General features: G+C 35.5%; 3 protein-coding genes across 4 annotated transcripts; all 3 read left to right on the plus strand.

Annotated features, from left to right (window-relative positions):
• The first annotated feature begins 908 nt into the window (after nt 1-908).
• On the plus strand, nt 909-2,862 carry LOC140173169 (toll/interleukin-1 receptor-like protein). The gene is made up of 2 exons (XM_072215048.1): nt 909-2,372; nt 2,723-2,862. The coding sequence occupies exons 1-2, from the start codon at nt 1,867-1,869 to the stop codon at nt 2,838-2,840; spliced, it is 624 nt and encodes a 207-aa protein (XP_072071149.1). The 5' UTR covers nt 909-1,866; the 3' UTR covers nt 2,841-2,862.
• Nucleotides 2,837-6,430, plus strand: LOC112744180 (disease resistance protein Roq1-like). Its single transcript, XM_072215047.1, has 4 exons — nt 2,837-3,806; nt 3,978-4,280; nt 4,386-5,768; nt 5,865-6,430. Exons 1-3 carry the CDS (start codon nt 2,841-2,843, stop codon nt 5,739-5,741), a joined length of 2,625 nt encoding a protein of 874 aa, XP_072071148.1. The 5' UTR covers nt 2,837-2,840; the 3' UTR covers nt 5,742-5,768; nt 5,865-6,430.
• Nucleotides 6,431-14,162: 7,732 nt separating this feature from the next.
• LOC112744177 (TMV resistance protein N) lies at nt 14,163-19,797 on the plus strand. 2 transcript variants are annotated; one of them, XM_072215049.1, is made up of 6 exons: nt 14,163-14,897; nt 15,651-16,755; nt 16,940-17,209; nt 17,305-18,845; nt 19,156-19,233; nt 19,484-19,797. In XM_072215049.1, exons 1-4 carry the CDS (start codon nt 14,410-14,412, stop codon nt 18,754-18,756), a joined length of 3,315 nt encoding a protein of 1,104 aa, XP_072071150.1. In that variant the 5' UTR covers nt 14,163-14,409; the 3' UTR covers nt 18,757-18,845; nt 19,156-19,233; nt 19,484-19,797. The 2 variants fall into 2 exon arrangements, with proteins under 2 accessions (XP_072071150.1, XP_072071151.1); XM_072215050.1 differs by having other exon boundaries at nt 14,220-14,897; nt 16,940-17,089.
• Nucleotides 19,798-21,112: the final 1,315 nt, after the last annotated feature.

Consider the following 21,112-nt stretch of genomic DNA (forward strand, 5'->3'; position numbering starts at 1 on the left):
TGTTAATGTAAACTTGGGCTTTATACTTGTGGGATTATATGTCAACCCTGCCAAAAAATATATATAGCCACATCAGCACTAAAAACAATATATAAAAATTCTTATCATTGAAATTTGAGCATTTTTTTTCCAAGAAGCAGGTCATAAACCAAATTATCTGCGTGAACATGAACAAAAGAGCTGAGATAATGGATTTATGTGAGACCAGTATATTTGAAGATGATGTGATTGTTGAAGTGAACAACTTTGGTAGAGAAGAAAGGTATGATCATTTGCCAAGAGCTAAATTTAATTTTTTTAGAAGAAAAAATCTTGAAAGCTAATAACATTTTCACATTTTTTACTGTGTTGATTAGTGTTTGAAGGAGCTAAAGTACATCAATATGAGTTCCCACTTGAACTTAAAGTGATCTCATTTTTTTGGTTCTGGAATCTTGAAATGTCCCTTCTTAAAGGTTGTGGAAACCTTAGCAATACACAAATTTAGCCCATGTCAATCTGCATCTGGTGTTCTGTTAATTCTAGAAAAAGGTATGCAACTAAAAACCTTTTTATCTCTTTTGGTTTTGTGTTCCTGATGACTGATTTTATTTTGTAAGAAACTTAAAAGACTAGTTAGAAAGCATTGTCATTGGTGGTAGATGGGGACTAGGATCTAACTTTTGTTATATAGCCAATTTACACTGTTAAAAGATAACAAAATTTCCAGCCCACAATAAGCTAGCTAAGATCAATTCCTGTTTATAGCCAAACATTTTACATCTTCTAACAATACAATATTGCCAGTTAAAATATAAAGAACTCAAAATGTATATTTTTAGTCAAATTAGATGAGCAAACAGCTGCAACTTCTTGCCTCATTTTTATGTGACATTGACCTACCATGAAGCATGAATCACATAGTGCAAGATTATATATTGGTAGATAATGCTTAGATGCTAATTATCTAACTGTAGGAGAACTTAATATTTATATTACATATTTTATTTTATGAAAAAGAACAGATCTCTGATCAAATTTGACAAAACAATGTCTATAAACTTAATACGTTTTTTCCCATTCAAAGTTATAATATAAATACAGAATGAGGAGGTCGTATAAACAATGAATCATTATCTAAAGATTAAAAATCATACTTAGTTTACTTGCATATTATGTCAAAGTCTCAGATCTCTGTATATAATGCAATCAAGAGTTTACGTATCATGAATCTTTCTTTCCCTTGGCCTCGACTTCCTTCCAAGATCATTGGAAGTCCTCCATTGGAGTGAGTGTCCTTCAGAAACTTTGCTCCTTGCAGATCAATCATATCAAGTTGTTGACATAAAACTACAATCTAGTAATATAAAGCAACTTTGGCACAGAACAAAGATAAGGCCTTGTCCTCAAGATGTTCAGATCAAATGTTATTTAATATGAACTTATGATTTGGCATCTACATCAATTTGTTTTCCCTCTCTTTATTTTTCTTTCTGTTTGTTTTTTATCTTCGTTATTTTTAACTTTAAGCAAGAGGAAAAAAGTGTTGTAGACATCAAGCTCATATTAAAAGTATATTATTTTTATTATTGTTTGACTTTTGAAATATTAAATACACTAACTAAATAAAAGTAAAAATTAAATATGAATGATGAAATTCTTGATACAAAATGTTATCCATTATGATAAAATATATTATTATAATTTAGAATTTCTGGATACATATGAAAAAGACTCTTGTTATGAGTTATTTCATTATAGTTAAAAGAAGACATTGCAAATGGAAGACCAATATGATCTTTATCTAGATGCAACAACCCAATTTATTATAGTTAACAATACTTAAGAAACACAACACTGCTAAACACAGCATTCAGACCACACAACATGGCATCTTTAGCTGCTGAAGCCTCTTCTTCCTCCATTCCTCCTCCACCAAGATCATGGACCTATCACGTGTTCTTGAGTTTCAGGGGTGAAGACACTCGCACAGGCTTCACTGATCATTTATGTGCCTCACTTGAAAGGAAGGGAATCACAACTTTCAGGGATGACAAGGACCTTCAGAGAGGTCAAGTTATCTCTCTTGAACTCCTCAAAGCAATTCAAGAGTCTATGTTCGCCGTCGTCGTTCTCTCGCCAAACTATGCTTCCTCTGCTTGGTGCTTGGATGAGCTTCAAAAGATTGTTGAGTGCAAACACAACCTGGGGCTACAGATTGTGCCTGTCTTCTATAGTGTTGAGCCCTCTGATGTGAGACACCAAAAAGGAACCTTTGATGAAGCTTTCAGAAAACATGAACACAGATTTGGTGAAGGCAGTGAGAAGGTTAGAAGGTGGAGAGATGCTTTCACACAAATTGCTAGTTATTCTGGTTGGGATTCCAAACATCAGTAAGTAATTCTTCATTTATTTTCTACTATGTTAATCTGAATGCACACTAGTACTTATCACCATAACATGGGTTAGCAAGATTTTTGTTATAATCAAAATTTAAATACAATACACATATTATGGTAATTAAGGGTTTTGGTGTAAATGATAACTAACTAATTGCTGAAGTGCTATTTCTCTTTTCGGAATGATTCTTCATCAAGTTATAATATTTATACTACGTATTTTTGTTAGAAAATTATATTTTTGCTTAATTTTGGAAACTAAAACACCGGTTAAACTATTTTCCTAGTGTTTCTTGGTTGACAAGCAAGATGTATGACTTTTCTTCACTTTATGATCTTTTTAGACTTGAGGCAAGATTTGTGGAAAGCATTTCTGAACACATACATAAAAAGCTAATTCCGAAATTGCCATCTTGCACTAAGAATCGTGTTGGGATTGCTTCAAGGTTGGTATTGGGTTGAATGATGTTCGCTGTAGGGATATGGGGCATGGGTGGCATAGGTAAGACAACTATCGCTAGAGCAGTATATGAAGGCATCCGAGGTGAATTCAAAGTTTGTTGCTTCATGCGGAATGTTAGAGAGTTGTCTGCAAAAAATGGTTTTGTTCAGTTGCAAAGAGACCTTCTTGCATGTCTAAACATAAGTAGCTCTTTTCATGACATAGAAGATGGAAAAACAACGATAAAAAGTGCTTTGTGTAATAAGAAAGTTCTTCTTGTTCTTGATGATGTAAGTGAGCTAAAGCAGTTAGAGAATTTAGCAGAGAATCAAGATTGGTTTGGACCGGGAAGTAGAATAATAATCACAGCCAGAGATATGCACTTGCTAGATATACATGGAGTCCATGGAACTTATGAAGTTAAAGGGTTAGATCAAGAAGAAGCTTATAATCTGTTTTGTTTGAAAGCGTTTAAACAACTTGAACCTAAAGAAGGATATTCTTCTCTGGGTAAAGAAGTTGTGAAATATACTAAAGGTCTTCCTTTGGCAGTTGAGGTTTTAGGTTCCTATCTATATAGAAGAAATGCTGACTTTTGGCATAGTACCATTAGAGAAATAATGAGTTTTCCACATTTTGAAGTTCTCAATGCGTTGAAAATAAGCTACAATCATTTGATGCCAACAGAGAAGAGTATTTTTCTTGATATTGCTTGTTTCTTCAAAGGAATGAAAAAAGATGAGGCAATACATATATTAAGAATGTGTGATTTTTATGTTGGAGTTGGAAGTGATATTGGAAGCGGAATTGTTACATTGATTGATAAAGCTTTGGTAACTTTAGATCAAAATAATAAGTTAGAAATGCATGATTTGCTTCAAGAAATGGGGAGGCATATTGTGTATGAAGAATCTCCAAGTAACCCAGGCAAGCGTAGCAGGCTGTGGTCTAAAGATGACATTCATCAAGTGTTGACAAATGATCTGGTAGGTGAAACTTCCTTTACAACTGATTGATCTGATATGAAAATAAACATTTATTTGTTTTATTTCCTCAAGTTTTATCAATGTCCAAGTTTCCTTCTATTTCTTAAGGTCATGTTTTAGGTATCTCAGTTGATTGTCAAATTTATTATTTGTCATGTTTATTTTGTTCAGGGAACAGAAGCAATTCAAAGTATGGTTCTAAGCTTTGGACATGATAAATTTTATTGGTTTCGAAGTAAGCCAATCTCAGCACATTGGAGTATTGAAGCCTTCTCAAAGACAACACAGTTAAGATATCTCAGTTTACCATACATGGAACTTCCCCTTGGCCTCAACCACTTCCCTAGTTCATTAAGAGTTCTGCATTGGGACTTTTGTCCTTTGGAAACTCTCCCCTTGTTAAATCAACAATATGAAGCTGTTGAAATCAAAATGCAACATAGCAACGTTGAACTAGTTTGGCATGGCAAAAAGGTTAGATCATTTCATCAAGAGATCTTTTAAATTTGATTTTACCATATTCACTTATGAAAGACTATAATATTTTGAAATTTGTGAGTTTTCTTTCTTTTTAATCAGTTTTTCGAAAAGCTGAAGTACCTGGATTTGAGTAGCTCCCGGAACCTAAAGCAGACACCTGATATTTCCGGGGTTCCCATTCTTGAAACATTTGATGTCCAAGGTTGTGATAGCCTAACTGAGGTTCACATATCCCTCGTACACCACAAGAACCTTGTTCACTTAAATCTAAGCTACTGTGAAATGCTTAAAACTCTTCCAGGTAGATTGGAGATGAGTTCCTTGAAGGAGCTAATCATTGAGCATTGTGAGAGTTTCGAAAATCCCCCGGAGTTTGGAGAATGCATGAGAAAATTGTCAAAGCTTTCTCTAAGCGGAACTCCTATAGGAAAGTTACCCTCATCACTTGGAAATTTAGTTGGCCTTGAAGATTTGAACATAAAGGGTTGTGGAAAACTTGATTCTGTTCCTGATACCATTCATAGGTTAAAGTCCCTCAAGAACTTGGATCTTGGCTCTTGTTTTAACCTTCATGGATTGCCATCTTCAATGTCAAGCCTCCCCTTGCTGAGTAATCTAAATTGGAGTGGATGTTACCAGAGTGAAATATCTTTCTCTCATGATCTATTTTGCTACTTCCCTTCATTGATGTATTTAGATCTAAGTGGACACTTGTTTGTTAACATCCCAATAAGCATTCACGAACTTTCCAAGCTTAGGTCCCTTAAGCTAAATCGATGTTACTGTCTTCAGTTTCTGCCAAAACTTCCATCTAGTATTAGAGAATTAGAAGCATATGGGTGTAGCTCACTGCACATATTTGAATCCAATGTTTTGTCAACCATTTGTACTGCCTTTAAATCTTCTAGTAGCCAGGACCAAGAAAATCAAGGTGTGGTCTTGGAAATGGTGATCCCAAGTACCAAAATTCCATCTTTCTGTGTCCATTATCCTCTGAATGGTAATGATGCAGCACTAGTCCCATATCCTAGTGATTGCCGTCTGAATAAAAATTTAAAGGGTATTGCAGTATGTTTCCTGTTTTATACAAAGTTTTGGGGATTTGATAAATCAGTGAAGTTGAATTTGTCTGTTAGCAATGGTAATAGGTGCATCATTCCTTGGAGAACATATAGAATGTGTGATGGCTATCACCTTTACATTCTCTGCTTGACCAATGATTACTTCAGGGAAGAATTTCAACTATTGCTTCGGCCGGAGGTTGAGTATGGTGAATATGATTCTGAAGAGTTTGAACATATTCCTTGTTATCAAGCCAAAGTATTGAACACTGGCTTGGCGTGTATCAATGAGATTGAAGATTTGAACCAAAGTGAGATTGAAAGGCAAAGAAATGAAGGACAGAGTCTGTTTGGCTTGAACAAAAGCATTGAGATAATGGATATATGTGAGTGAACTGAACAACTTTGGCAGGGAAGAAAGGTATGGGCATTTCCCAAGAGCACTATTTAATTTAGTGAGAAGAATCAACTTTGAAAGCTAATAACATTTTCACATTTTTTTTTCAATTTTGATTAGCTTTTGAAGAAGCTGGAGTATACAAATTTGATTAGCTTTTCCTTCCACAGTTCCACTGACTTTCCTCTCTCTATTCACACAACTCTGCTGCAGCTACATGATACATTCTATTAAAAAGATTTCACATGTACCAGTGTACTTGACTGGTATACTAGTATTTTTTTATTTTGAATCATTCGGATATTGAAGAAAATATGTTAAAGGCTCCGACGTTGCAGAATAATTTTGAGGTGATGATGTGAATGTGCAGAACACCAGTTGTCCCTTTAACTGAAAAATAAAACTTGGAAATTCTGCGGCTAAGCGGCTCTCTCCACGCAGCAGCTGTTATGGAGTGCCAGGCCTGTCCCCGTGCGGCTTAGGTGTGGATTTAATGGATCATATATAGTGGTTGACCCTTTGACTATGTAATGTCATGCTATTCTTCGTAAATCTCTTCATGCAATGTTTCTTTTTATTCTCTGGCTGCCATTCTCATGTCTAGTGCCTTGTGTATCTCTTGACTGGATATCATTAAATTTTTAATTTGTCGTATTGTATATTACAATGTGGTTGGCGGTGGTAAATTAATAATAGTATATAATAAATATTAAAAATTGTTATATTTTGTAAAATTAAAATAAATATGTAAATTGAAGTTAAATTTAAAAGATATTTTATTTAAAAGGTATTTTATTTAAAATAATTTATAGTACAAAAAATTTGGATATTAGAGTTGTATGTACAAAATGACATTTTTATTTGGTGGTTTGATTTTTGCATTTGTTTTAATTAATAAACTTAGTCTTCTTATGTGGTGCTCATCCTCTTTTTTTTTATTGCTTGTTGTTAGAGTTGTTACTTTCTTTTTTTTTGTATAAGTTCTTGTGAAGGCATGTTCTTTATGAATTATTGAGTTATATGCACTTTCTATTATGTTGTTTGTTCCATTTTTGCAAGTATGTTCTTCTTCCGAAATTGTGTCTTGAATTTGTATAGTTTTCTTTCTCCTTAATATCTTGATAGGTATGTGATCTTCGTGATGATATTAGTGTTGGCGAAATTGGTTCCTATAATCAATGAATAATTTAAATTAAAAATAAAAATGATGTCTAAAATAACTAAAATAAGTGATTTTTTTTTTAGTATTACCTGCTTTATTTGTTGTAATGGGTGTTAAAATTTAGTGTTTTTGGTTAGAACAAATGTCTTGGTAACAAATGGGTGTTGAAATTTAGTATTTTTGGTTAGAACAAATGTTTTGGTAATAGTGTATTGTTGATAACTTTCTTTAAGATTAAAATCATTTACATTGACTTCAAATATAAGTGAGGTTGTACAAATTTTTCAATTGGTGTGGTACTTCAATGTCATTACTTTTCTGGAGTGCCATTAGATTTGAAGCAATTGTACCCAACAATTTTTTTGCTTGTCAGAAACCTTTAATTGAATTTTGAACCTAAAATAAGTATTGGGTTAGTAACTAATAATTTGATAGATGGGATTATGAAAAGTATATAGAGTTACCTTATTGTAGAATATTGTGGTGTTTGATTATATGTGCCACAAATGTAGTTATCTCCTTTTTCATATGCTTTTTTCGTACACTTTTCACATTGAACAAAGTTATCTCCATTGAGTAAGTTTGAGATGTTGTGTCGTTCGGAAATAATTTTTTGTGCTAAATTTGATGTAATTTTAAGGAATAGTGATAAGAGACTTATATAAGTAGTTCAAATAGTATGGAATTTGAATATTTGTAACGTAAAATTTATTATGATTAATAATATTATTATGAGAGTTAAACCCCAAAGTGGTCCCTGAGATTCACGGTTTGCACCAATTTAGTCCCTGACTTACCAATTGCACCATTTATACCCCCGACTTTGTTAAAATTGCACCAAGGTCGTCCCTAGCCACATCTCCGGGCAAATTAACTGCCGCCGACAGTGACCTGGCACTGAGAAGCCACGCTGGCGTAGATAAAGGCAAGCTGAGGTGGCAATTGAAACTGTTTGACCCAATGTGGTCCCTATATCTAGTTTTAATCCCAATTTGTAGCATGGCATCGTCACCCCTCTTCATCTTCTTCTCTCTGCCCAGCAACATTCTTCATTGTCTTCGTTGTTCCTACTCGTTGAACTGCAACGAAAACCATGATTAGGTGTGCGAGCCAGGGTCAAGGAAGCTCTACACGATCGACGACGAGAACGCGGAGTCGGACCAGACCGTTGCGGGTACCAGAGTGGTGTGGGTGTGGCTGCCGGCCGGTGCTTCGTTGGTCCGGAACAACTACCAACCCAGATAAGCCCTTCTTCGATTGTCCAAATTACAATGTGAGTTTTTGGTAAGAAAAATTGATTAGTTGTTTTCTGTTCTTTCCTTCTTATGATATCTCATATTCAGACTAGGGGCAAAACATGGTGTGGATTTTTTCTCTGGGCTGATGATGTAGAAGAAGAAGAGGAACATGAAAGAAGAGTGGATGCAACTGCAGTTGACAATGAGCAAGTGAGAGTGAATTTAGCCCGGAGGATTGGAAAATTGGAAGCTAAAGTGAGGACCCAAAAATCTATGATACAATTCTTATGCATAGTGATGTTTTTCACTGTAGTTGCTGTATTGATTATGACTTTGAAGTTCTGACAATGTTGTATGTAATGTGTTCATGGATGAATGAAAGTAAGAGGTAGTTTTTTATCTTGAGATATATGCCATATTTTTTATTGACTGGTTATCATAAAGAGAAATAATTACAGATCATCTGACATCATAATAGCATAATGCATAATGCATAATTACAAAAGTAGCAAAGATAAACATATTTGAGTAGCAAACATTAAAGGAACAAAAGAAGTGCCACAGCATAGTTATCAAGGCTGGCAATATAAAAGTTATGACAATTGTCCTAAACAAAGAAACTATCTACTAACTGCCTTTAACAAAACAACAAAGTACTGTCCTAAACATCCTGATGTCAAAGTCATGAATTGTTCTTTTTCCTTGGTGCTTTGAAACCGGGAGTTAGAACAAACTTCATAAAGTTGTGCAATCTGGAAGATGTAGCCACACTAGCTCCTTGCATTGGATCCACACCAATGGATTGAGGTGGTGGTGAGCTCCTCCTTTTGGTGGGCAACTTCTGTGGCCTTGGTGGTGCAGGTGCAGCAGGTCCTGCTATGTCCTACAACAGATAAACAGTTCAACACATGAGCCCAGATAACAAAAAAAAATTATACTTGTGTGCTGTTGTAACGTGGAAAAGTGTATTACCTGTGATCCTTCGTAGTTTGGTTGTGATATGTCAATCTCCACAGCAGGAAGGGTTATCAGCTGGTGTAGCATCAGTTTGAGGGGGAGGGCCAGCCTCAGAAGCAGAAGCAACAGTATCAATTTGAGGGGGAGGGCAAGCCTCAGAAGCAAAAGCAGCAACATTTGATTTGGCTTTATCTGCAGCAGCTACTTCATCCAGTCTCTTCTTTGAGCACCCTCTCTTAGTATGCCCTTTTACCCCACAATACCTACATGTGAATGGCTTCAAATGCCTTTTCAAACCTCCACTTGGTTTGGCTTTCTTATTACCATTGTTGCCCTTATCAGCATCTTTTCTCCTTTTCTTTGTCAAAGCTCCAGGCCTCCTCCTAATGTTAGGGGCCTGTGGTTGAGTGTACAAGAATTTCTCTCACAATGATTGGCCAAGAAGAAGGTTAATGTGATGGGCATAAGTCTTGTTGTATGCCTCCATAGTACACAGTTGGTGACAAAAGTCTTCCGGCCTCTTGTTTACCTTGCAAGGGCAGCACAGGCATGAACACATGAAATGCCTACAGTTAGTAACACAAATGCATAGTAAGACAATCACAGTTTTCAAAGCACACAAATGCATAGTAAGACAATCACAGTTTTCAAAGTACACAAATGTTAATGATTAAGTTAGAGAGTTTGATAAAGCTCACCAGCCAGCATCCAAAATTGGCAAGTGCATAGTCTTTTTTCAAGATCCACCACCATGTTTGTTGGATGGCCATGAACCTCAAATTTTTCATAGTCTTCATCACCGGTCCAGATAGGCATCCAGTTCTTTGATTCTTTTCTGATTTTATCTAGGCGACTTTGAATTACAGGAGGGAGTATGCCAACATGATTTGCCAGTTTTACCTTATTCTTCGCAATAGTTCTCATCACAAACATTCTCACCTCCTCAAGTAATGTAATGATGGGTTTGCTTCTGGTCTCTTTGATTCTTGCGTTGAAAACCTCACAGGCGTTGTTGCAAATGTTGTCCAATTTTGGCCTATGGCTGAACTGGGACTTTGTCCATGGTTCTCTAGGCCATTTGTTGAGATATGCCCAAGCCTCCTCGTTCACCCTCTTAATCTTGTTCATATTATCGATGAAATCCTGGAATGTTGTAGATCTAGCACATTCTCAAATCAGTCCCCTCAACTCAAGGTCCTTCCATTGTTTGTTGAAGTTCCTCCAGAGGTGCCAAACGCAAAAACGGTGGTGAACTCTTGGCATCACCTCCTGGACAGCTTGAATTAAACCCTGCAGGACATTGTTACACTATGTTTCAGAAACAAAAACTGATGTAAAAACTTTTATCATGCCACAGAACAGTCCCTGAGTTTACATTAATGAACCTAATATAGTCCCTAACTTTCACATTTTAACACAATTTAGTCCCTCCAGTTTGGTGTAAAATGCACGATTGGTCCCTTGTGCTATTCGGGTCTAACTAACAGTGCATATCAACAACCAACATCATGTATACAAAATCCAGAGGACATATATAACATACAAATTTTACAACCATTATTCCCATCCAATTCACTTATCCAGAGAATCAAAGATTGTTAAAAGCACATGAAAGTTAACATTACCTTCTGCATATCAGAAATAAAGCACCATCCGTTAGTTTTGTAGTCTCCAAGATCAGCATGAAGCAGCTCCAGGAACCATCTCCAAGTGTCTGTATTCTCTATTTCAACTATAACCCATGCAATCACGTAAATGTGATGATTGGCATCTTGTGCCACAGCAGCTAAGATCTGACCTCCAAATTGTGTCTTCAGAAATGCCCCATCAAGCCCAATCAAGGGGTGACAACCTGCCTTGAATTCCATTTTGCAACCATGCAAACAAATGTACATCTTATCAAATATGACGTCTCCATTTGGTTGAGGTTTGACACATATCTGCACCGTAGATCCAGGATTCGTCTTCAGTAAAGTTTCAGCATAGTCCCTTAGTTTTGCATATTGTGCCTTCTCATCCCCGTATACTACATTCCTTGCATCTTCCAGTGCCCTTGCAATGGAATTTCTATTTAGAATAAGGTCACACTTTGTCCTGAAGTACACATACAGTAGCCTCGCATTGCTTGAAATTGGGGTATTTCCTTACCTTTTTCACTAATTTACTAGCAACACAAGCCCTATTAGCAGCCCTGTTGGTGTTCTCCCTCGCACAAGTATGGTCGTCGTTGAAAGTCTTGATTTGCCAGTATGAGTCATCACAGTCCCTTGAGGCATACACAACCCAGGCACACTCTTGCACCTTGCATACAGCCCTGCATCTAATATTGTCATTTTTTTTAATTTAATTCTCCTCCCCTCTTGGATAGTATACTCTCTTACAGCTTCTCTGAACTCATACTTGGTGTTGAATTTCATACCTACTTGTAGATGTAGCTCACCGAATCTTGTCCCATTTCTAAATATTGGAAATTCGTCTGACTCCTCATCAGATTGTAGCTCATCTTCAGAATTAGGAGGAGTCTTCATCTCCTCTGAGTGCTAAGAATTAGCACCATCAGATTTTGCACCTGGGTCAAGTGCTTCATACACATCAACAATCCCTGGAGTTCCCACAAACCCCAAGTCCACCTCTCCATCTGAGACATCTTCAACCAATGCATTATCTGGTTGCATTATGTTCTCTCTTGTCTTAGCAGTAGCATATGTAGCTGTCTTGATGTCCTTAACTTTCTTATTTCTTGGTTTGGACATACTTGCATTATCTTCACTGCTAGAGCTATCTTCTTGTATTGGCTTAAAGGAACTATCCTCTGAATTATCATCATCACTGGAATCATCATTTACAGTTAAGTCAACATGAAGAGCTCCCTTGCTCTTATTAGCAGACCTTCTATATGTTCCAACAGCCTGAGATCTTGTAATTCTCCTAGGTAAAAACTGAGGTTTGGACTTCATTTTTGCTTTGCCTTTATCTTTGGCTGTGGAGCATGCCTTAGTAGTCTCTCTCAGCTTGGTTTTCAGGTTTGGGTTGGGCTTCTGATTGGGCTTTTTAGTCAATTTGGGCCTGAAGATGGATGTTGGGTTGGGCTTTGACTTAGGCTTAAGCTTTGGATTAGAATTGGGTTTCAGATTGGGTTTCTCATGAGCCTTAGCAGGCATTGAATTTGGGGTTGTGTTATCATCAATGGGGTTTGGAATAGTGATAGGGTTGGTTTCAGGGGGGTTGAAATATGATTGTTTATGGGGCTTGAGTTTGCATTTGGGATAGGATTCGGTTCTGTAGTTGGGTTCGAGGTGTTACCATCAGCTTCGGGACCCTCACTTGTGTTCTTCTTGCTCACCAACTCTCCCTCACAAGTATCATCAACCCATACTACAACCTCCTTCCCTGCAATCACCTCTGGTGTGGACACCCCATGCTCAAAGTACACATCAACAACTCCATCATTATTCTGTGCAGCAAAACACATCTCTCTTAATTCATCATCGAATGTAAGAGCCCTCAGTCCACCATCTAAGCTCCTCCCAGGAGGCAGCCACCAACACTGAAGTATGTTGTCATACCCAAGCTCCTTGTAATAGTTCCTTACGAAGAACACATCCAACGTGTCCTCATCTAAGTCTCCTAAGCAAGTTCTGTTATATGGTGAGTACACTAGTATTCCATCATCATTTTTTTTAAATGTTCCCCCATGATGGAACATCATATCCATCAAAGTCTCCATCTGCATTATGCAAAAAACCAAATTGAGGAACCAAACAATCAGATTCACACATGCAAAAACAAACATTCACATTCAACCACTTATAAAACACCAGAAACACCCATCAACCAACCCAACTAAGATTGCATTCAAAACAGAGCATGGAAAAAATTTCACCACTACACACAAAAACCCTAACAGATAATAAAAAACTTTCAACTTTCATCAACCAAAATCAAATTTTCAACAAACACAGACATTGATGCTATTCTTTTTGTTGAAAAGAATTATTTTTTTCGAGTTCAAACGTACCTTCATGTGATCGCGATGAACTGCTTCTCCTTCCTTCACCAACAACGACCGCACAACACTATCACAGTGGCAGCGAACTCCACGGAGCCAAACGTTTTCAACCTTCAAACCCTATACAATGGCCAGCACTCAGGATTTCATGGTGCATTGTTTTGGTTTTCAGAAGACGAAGAGGAAGATGAAGTGATCATAGAACTTGGGTTATTTGGGTTTTGTTTCTAAACATACATGAAACGACGTCGTTCCATCCATCCACATTTTTAGCGCCAAGATTGCACTCCAGCGTGGCACCAGCGTGGCTTCTCAGTGCCAGGTCACTGCCGGCGGCAGTTAATTTACCCGGAGATGTGGCTAGGGACGACTTTGGTACAACTTTTACAAAGTCGGGGACATAAATGGTGCAATTGGTAAGTCATGGACTAAATTGGTGTAAACCGTGAATCTCAGGGACCACTTTGGGGTTTAACTCATTATTATGACATTTGTAATATGGATGTTTATTACATTGAATGAGTTATTTATAGAAATTAATAAATTAATTATTGGAGTTACAAATTTTTTGTATTGTTTACAACGGTAATATATAATAAATATAGGAATATGAATTTAATATTTTTATAAGTTACAGATTTGGTTAGGCACTATTAATTTTTAGTTATTGTCGTTGATAATTATTGTATTATTTTTTGTATATTTTATTTTTTTTTTGCTGATTTGAAAATAATAGATGATTTGACAAAAATTAAGTGGTTGATTCTAAAATTTTGCCAAGTAAGCGATATTACTAATATGACATTAGTAGAAGAAGAGAAATAGCTTAAAAGTAATGTGGGTAAACTTATATATTTACTTTTATATATTAAAAATAGATTGCATAATTTCTTAAGTTATTCGATTTTAATTTTTAATATACCTTTTAATTTTCAATAACTATATATATTTTTTGGCAGCCATTCATTATTTTTTATTTTAATATATATATAAACGGTCAAAATTACTTTCAATTTATAAATTTGTTGACAAAAATATTTTCTGCTATTGTTAATAATAAAACATTTTTAAAATTTTAGAATAAAATTCATTTACATCGAAGGTGTACCACTTTCACAGATTCATGCGTCTTCGGTATTCTCAACTTTGTGTCTCCTTCATCACTACCCACTAGCTTCCGCTTATTTCCTTTCTCTCTTCACAAAGAGTTTCTTAATTGAAGTTATTAATTAACTGTTTAGTGTTAATAACCACAACTCTTGTGCAGCACATACATACACTTCTTCAAACTTCTAACATATGGCATCCGCCTCTTCTTCCACTTCAATCTCACCACCACGATCATGCACCTATCACGTGTTCTTGAGTTTCAGAGGAGAAGACACTCGCACAGGCTTCACTGGCCATCTCTATGCCGCCCTCAACAGGAAGGGAATCACAACCTACAAAGATGACCAAAACCTTCGCAAAGGCGATGTTATTTCAAAAGAACTCCTGAAAGCAATTGAAGAGTCGATGTTTGCAGTCATTGTTTTCTCACCGGACTACGCTTCCTCTAGTTGGTGCTTGGATGAGCTCCAAAAGATCATGGAGTGCAACAACAAGCTGGGGCAATACATCGTGCCGGTGTTCTACGGTGTGGAGCCTTGTGATGTGAGGCACCAAATAGGAACCTTTCAGGAAGCTTTGAAGAAACACGAAGAGAGACATGACAGTGAGAAGGTCAAAAGATGGAGAGATGCGCTAACACAAGTTGCTGCTCATTCTGGTTGGACCTCCCAAAATCAGTAAGCTAAACTAGTCATTAACTTATTACTCTTCTTATTACTGAAATTTATCTGCTATACATGTTCAAACTTTTAGATCCATATCCCTGTAAATAAAACTGCAATCATTATAGATACCATTTTTAACAAATAACATAGATCTGCTTGTTAAAATTGCTCCGGTAAATGGCATAATTAAAATGTTTCACTAAAAATTTTTAAGATCGATAAGACAGATATTACTCTTAACATTATATAATAGTATTATTATTTTGTAATATTACATTTTAAATATTTTTCTAAAGCAAATAGAATGCAATGTTTAAGCTAAAAACTAAAATGTCCGACTAAAAAATTTTTAAACACTAATTTGGAGTATTTCTCAAAAATATATATTGCATTATCCTTTTTTGAGGCATAAATAGATATCAAGAGTTATTGATTTTTTATGATGATTTATATAACCAGAAATACTTTCGTATAATACGGTTTGTTAGTATGCCACCTAACTAATAATAATTCAATGAATCAGGTATCAAATTAAAATAAATTTATAAAAAACTATATCAAATGAATAAATTACCTGGAAAATATATATAGCTTACTGCAAATAAATTTTGTAAAAGAAAATTGTTTTTGTAAACTTCAGTTGTTTTGTTTTGTATTGTCTTCGTTTATCTTATTACAAAATTTCTTTTTTATAATAAAAGTTGTTGCTTTATTTTTTTTTTATGTGTTGCTAGACTTACAAAGAAATTCTCTTTCCCTAAACAGGGACGAAGCAGTACTTGTGGAAAATATTGCTCAACATATATTTGAAATATTGATTCCTAAGTTGCCATCTTCAATGAAGAATCTTGTGGGGATTAATTCAAGAGTGGAACAAGTGATTACTCTAATAGGCCTTGGATTGAATGATGTTCGCTTTATAGGCATATGGGGAATGGGTGGCATGGGTAAGACCACCCTTGCTAGAGCTGTCTTTGAAACCATTCGATGTAGATTTGAAGTTACTTGCTTTCTTGCCGACGTAAGGGAACACTGCGAGAAAAAAGACATTACTGACATACAAAAGCAACTTCTTAAACAAATGAATATAAGTTCAAATGCTGTTCATAACAAGTATGATGGGAGGACAATAATTCAATACTCTTTACGTCTCAAAAAGGTACTTCTTGTTCTTGATGATGTAAATCATGAAAAACAATTAGAAGATTTGGCTGGGGAAAAAGATTGGTTTGGTCCTGGAAGCAGAATAATAATCACAACTAGAGATTTCCATCTGCTAAGGAAAAATAAGTTGCATGAAACTTATAACGTTGAAGGGTTAGTGGAAAGTGAAGCCCTTAACCTCTTTTCTTTAGAAGCTTTTAATCTGCCAAAACCTTCAGAAGAGTTTTTGGATTTGTCCAAAGAAGTGGTCAAATACAGCGGTGGTCTCCCATTGGCACTTAAAGTATTGGGTTCCTATCTTAATGGTAGACCTACTATTGCGGTTTGGTATAGTGCTATTGAAAGAATAAAGAAGTCTTCACATTCTGAAATTATTGATGTATTGAAAATAAGCTATGAGGGTTTAGAAGATACAGAAAAGGATATTTTTCTAGATATTGCTTTTTTCTTTAAAGGATGGCCGAAAGAGGAGGTAACAGAGAAATTAAAAAGATGTGGTCATGATGCTGAAATCGGTATTGATATTTTGATTAATAGATCATTGATCACTATAGACAAATATGATTATGATTATTGGTTGGGAATGCATGATCTGCTTGAAGAAATGGGCAAACAAATTGTAATTCAGGAATCTCAGAATGATGTTTGTAAGCGTAGCAGATTGTGGTGTTCAGAGGATGTTGAATTTGTACTTACTCAAAAGAAGGTAAGTGTCGGTTTTTTCTCAACTATAGGATGCATAGAGTTAAAATAAGAATTTGACAATGTATTTGATATTATATCCAGGTAACTAAAAACTATTTTTTGTTTTTGTGGTTATCTCGATCAATATAATTTTTTCATTGGTTTTTTAATTAATTAATTATTTATTTATTTACGTGTATGTGCAGAAAACTAAAGCAACACATGGCATCGTTCTAGATTATTGGTATACAGAGAATCTGAGAGATTTATCTTTCTCAAAAATGGGCCAGTTAAAGCTTCTCATTTTAGATGGCAGGAGAGCTCCCATTCTCTGCGATATTCCTTGTACATTAAAGGTATTTTGTTGGAAAGAATGTCCGCTTAAAACTCTGCCCCTTACAGATCATCAACGCTATGAACTTGTTGATATTGATCTGCCTTGTAGCGAAATTGTAGAGTTATGGGATGGAAAGAAGGTAGACCTTTTCATCAACAGTTCTATCAAATTTTATTACATAAACATTTCCAGCAAAAATATTAACCATGTGATATTTTTTTTTGGTTTTTTCAGGTTCTAGAAAAGTTAGAGTACTTGAATCTGTTAGGGTGCACGCAGCTGAAGCAAACGCCGGATCTTTCTGGGGCTCCCAATCTTAAAAAACTTTATCTTCAGGGATGCAAGGAGCTGGATTATATTCACCCGTCTCTCGCACACCACAAGAGGCTTGTTGAATTGAATTTAAGTCAATGTAGGAGTCTTGAAACACTTGGAGATAAATTGGAGATGAGTTCACTCGAGAAACTATATCTTCATGGCTGCAGTAGTTTGAGAAGACTGCCAGAATTTGGAGAATGCATGAAACAGTTATCAATTCTTATTCTGACATGTTCAGGCATAGAAGAGCTACCCACGCTTGGAAATTTGGCTGGCGTGTCTGAGTTGGACTTAAGTGGATGCAACAAGATTACTGGTCTTCCCTTGGCGCTTGGATGTTTCGTTGGCCTAAAAAGGTTGGCGTTAAGTAGATTCGTGGAGCTTAGTTGTCTTCCACACAAAACTCATGGGTTAGAGTCCCTCACAGTTCACGATACGTCTGACAGCCCAAATATTGTTGGATTTTTACGTTCTCTCTCTTGCCTGACCTCTTTGAGTAGCCTGACCCTTTCCTACTATATTGACTCATCTAGAGAAGAGTCGACCCTTTCCTATGATATTGCCCACTTAGCTTCGTTGACGGATTTGCATTTATCTCAGTGCGGTTCTTTAAGAGTTCCAATAAGTATCCATCAACTTCCCAGACTTACACGTCTGCAGCTACGTTGTTGCTATTTCATGAAGGTTATACCAGAGCTTCCATCAAGTCTACGAGAATTAGACGCACAGAGTTGTATTTCACTAGATGAATCAGATGTTGATGATGTCATATCAAAGGCGTTTTGTGTCTTTGCAGAATCAGCTAGCCAAGATCGTGAAGATCTCTTTCAAATGTTGTTCAATGATGTGGAAATGCCAGCATGGTTTGAGGATCAGGAAGAAGATAACGGAGTATCACTCTCATTCCCGCATAATTCCCCTTCAACTGAAATCATTGCACTTGCTCTCTGTTTCCTATTAGATGGTGACGAATACTCTGAAGAACAGCCATCGGTGATCTGCAACGGTAAAGAATTCATCAACACGAGATTATTGAAGGTGTCAATGGAACCAAATTCTAAGACTTTGTTCATTCTCTGCCTGAATGATTACAGTTTTAGTAAACTGTTATGCCAAGACAATCGCTTCCAACTGCAATTTCCTCCCAGTGATTATTGTAAAACCCGAGCAAAAAGATCTGGAGCACATTGGGTGTGCAAGCAAGACATTCAAGAATTCAAGAAAAGAAAATCCCAAACAGGGAAAAGAAAAGCAACTCTTGAACTGAACATGGACATCATTTCACATCCTTCATCTTCTAGGAATAAGATGCTTGTGGTTGACCCTCCAATGTATGAAGAAGAGGAAGAACATGATTGCCAAGCTTAGATCTCTTCAGCTAAAAGGCTCCTCATATTTGAAGCTATTGACACAGCTCACTGCATCCATTCAACTGCCATTTAAACCCAGAAAGAAATGTAAATCTTGAGTTTATTTGAAGTTTGTATTTTAGTTTTATTTCTTTTTCAAATTGCTGATATGAGAAAAAAGAGGGGTGGGTTGGGAAGGAATATGAATTGAGCATTTGGAGGTTGTATTTGAGTGCATGTGTGATGGCTTTTCCACTTTTGTTTTTTCTTTTTTCTTTGAATATCTTGAGAACAAATTTTAATCTTGGTTTCATCTGTAATTGTTACGATGAGGTTATAGCAACTTTTTTATTGGGTTGGAGGGTTTTTAGGTAGATGGCTTGAGATTGACAATGTTTTCAATTTTATGTTGCTACAGCAACGAGTGAGACTTGGCAAGCCTGACGTGACAGATTCAGATTCATTAGAGTGTGAAGGAGAAAATCTGCAGCCCATGGTGAGTACCAATGTCAAATTAGTTGCCATTCTTTTATGTTTCCAGTTGTTTCGATCTGCGATTATTGATAAAGAATTACCTATATGCTGTCGGGTTCTGCAGGCTATGTCTTTGATGTACCTCATTAGAACTTTGAATACTGTTTGATTAACAACTAATTTTTTATCACACATTATTTGAAGTTCTTACTTGATAAACCTTTAATATGCTGATTCGTTTCTTAAAACAACTGCATGTTTTCAATTTGCAGACATCTTTTCTTTCCAAAAAGGGTCCAGCTTTCAAAGAAAAGAATACACATTGGACAAAAGCAACTCTCTGTGCCTAGATACCTTTATATCTTCCATTTTTCAACCAAGTTCATCTTGAATTGTATCAAAGGATTTGCAGTGTAGGAACCTTTCTAGTTTTGATTTTGTATCCTCCTTTAATTTGAAAACTTCTAATCTTATTGTTGTTGAAAATGAATTGTGATCTTAATATTGGTGTAAGATTTTTTCCCTTTTATAATCATGGTATGAAGGATAAAAAAAATGAAATTTCCATTTTGTGAAATTACTAAAAGATATGTTAATGTTGATGTCGTAATCATAGATTGAATGTACCATGCTGCACACTTCAATATTAAGTTACTGGTAAATTGCAAACTCGGATAGGTATCTCAAAGTAGAGATTTGAACAACATATTTTTCTGAAGGTAAGATACATAGATTGAAAAGGCATGGATTTATTAGGAAATTTTGTTGCTTCAAGCTAATAAATGTAATTAATTATGCTCTATAAAGTTTCATGGCATTGGAGGAATCATTGTATTTCTCCTCCACTGCTGTAACTTCTTTTATAAAAAAAAATCTCGTGACATGTTCAGGAAAATGATATATAAATTTAAAATATGTATGATGAAGTTTTATGAAGGATTAATGCAGATAATTAACTCTAGTGCTGAAGACAATTTATAATCTGGTGTAAGGACTTTGATAGTTAAGTGTTTGACATGAACAAAAGAGCTGATATAATGGATTTATGTGAGACAAATATATTTGAAGATGATGTGATTGATGAAGTGATCAACTTTGGTCGAGAAGAAAGGTATGGCCTTTTTCCAAAAGCTAAATTTAATTTTGTTAGAAGAATAAATCTTGAAAGCTAATAACTTTTTCACATTTTTTTACAGTGTTGATTAGTTTTTGTTAGAAGAATAAATCTTGAAAGTACAACAATAAGAGTTCCCTCATGAACCTAAAGTGATCTCATTTTTTTGGTCTGGAATCTTGATATGTCAGTTCTTAAAGGTTGTGAAAACCTTAGCAATGCACAAATTTTAGCCCATGTCAATATGCATCTCGTGTTGTCTTAATTTTAGTTTGATGTAACCATGTATCATGTATGAGACAATTTGGATTTATAAAATAATAAATTAACTTGTTTGTATGTTAACATTCTAGAAAAAGGTGTGGAACTAAAAACCTTTTTATCTCTTTTAGTTTTGTTTCTTATGACTGATTTTATGTTGTAAGAGACAAAGAAGACTAGTTAGCAAGCATTGTCATTGGTGGTAGATTGGAACTAGGGTCTAACTTTTGTTATATAGTCAATTTACACTGTTAAAAGTAACAAAATTTCTACCTCACAATAAACTAGCTAAGATCAATTCCTTCTAATAGTAATATCGCCAGTCAAAATCTAAAGAACTCAAAATGTAGATTTAGTCAAATTAGATGAGCAAACAGCTGCAACTTCTTTCCTCTTTTTTATGTGACATTGACCTACCTTTAAGCACAAATCAAATAGTGCAAGATTATATATTGTTAGAGAATGACATGGCTTAGATGCTAATTATCTAACTGTAGGAGAACTTAGTATTTATATTACATATTTT

This window comes from Arachis hypogaea, chromosome 14 (assembly GCF_003086295.3).
Source record: "Arachis hypogaea cultivar Tifrunner chromosome 14, arahy.Tifrunner.gnm2.J5K5, whole genome shotgun sequence".
In the NCBI taxonomy this organism is placed as follows: domain Eukaryota; kingdom Viridiplantae; phylum Streptophyta; class Magnoliopsida; order Fabales; family Fabaceae; genus Arachis; species Arachis hypogaea.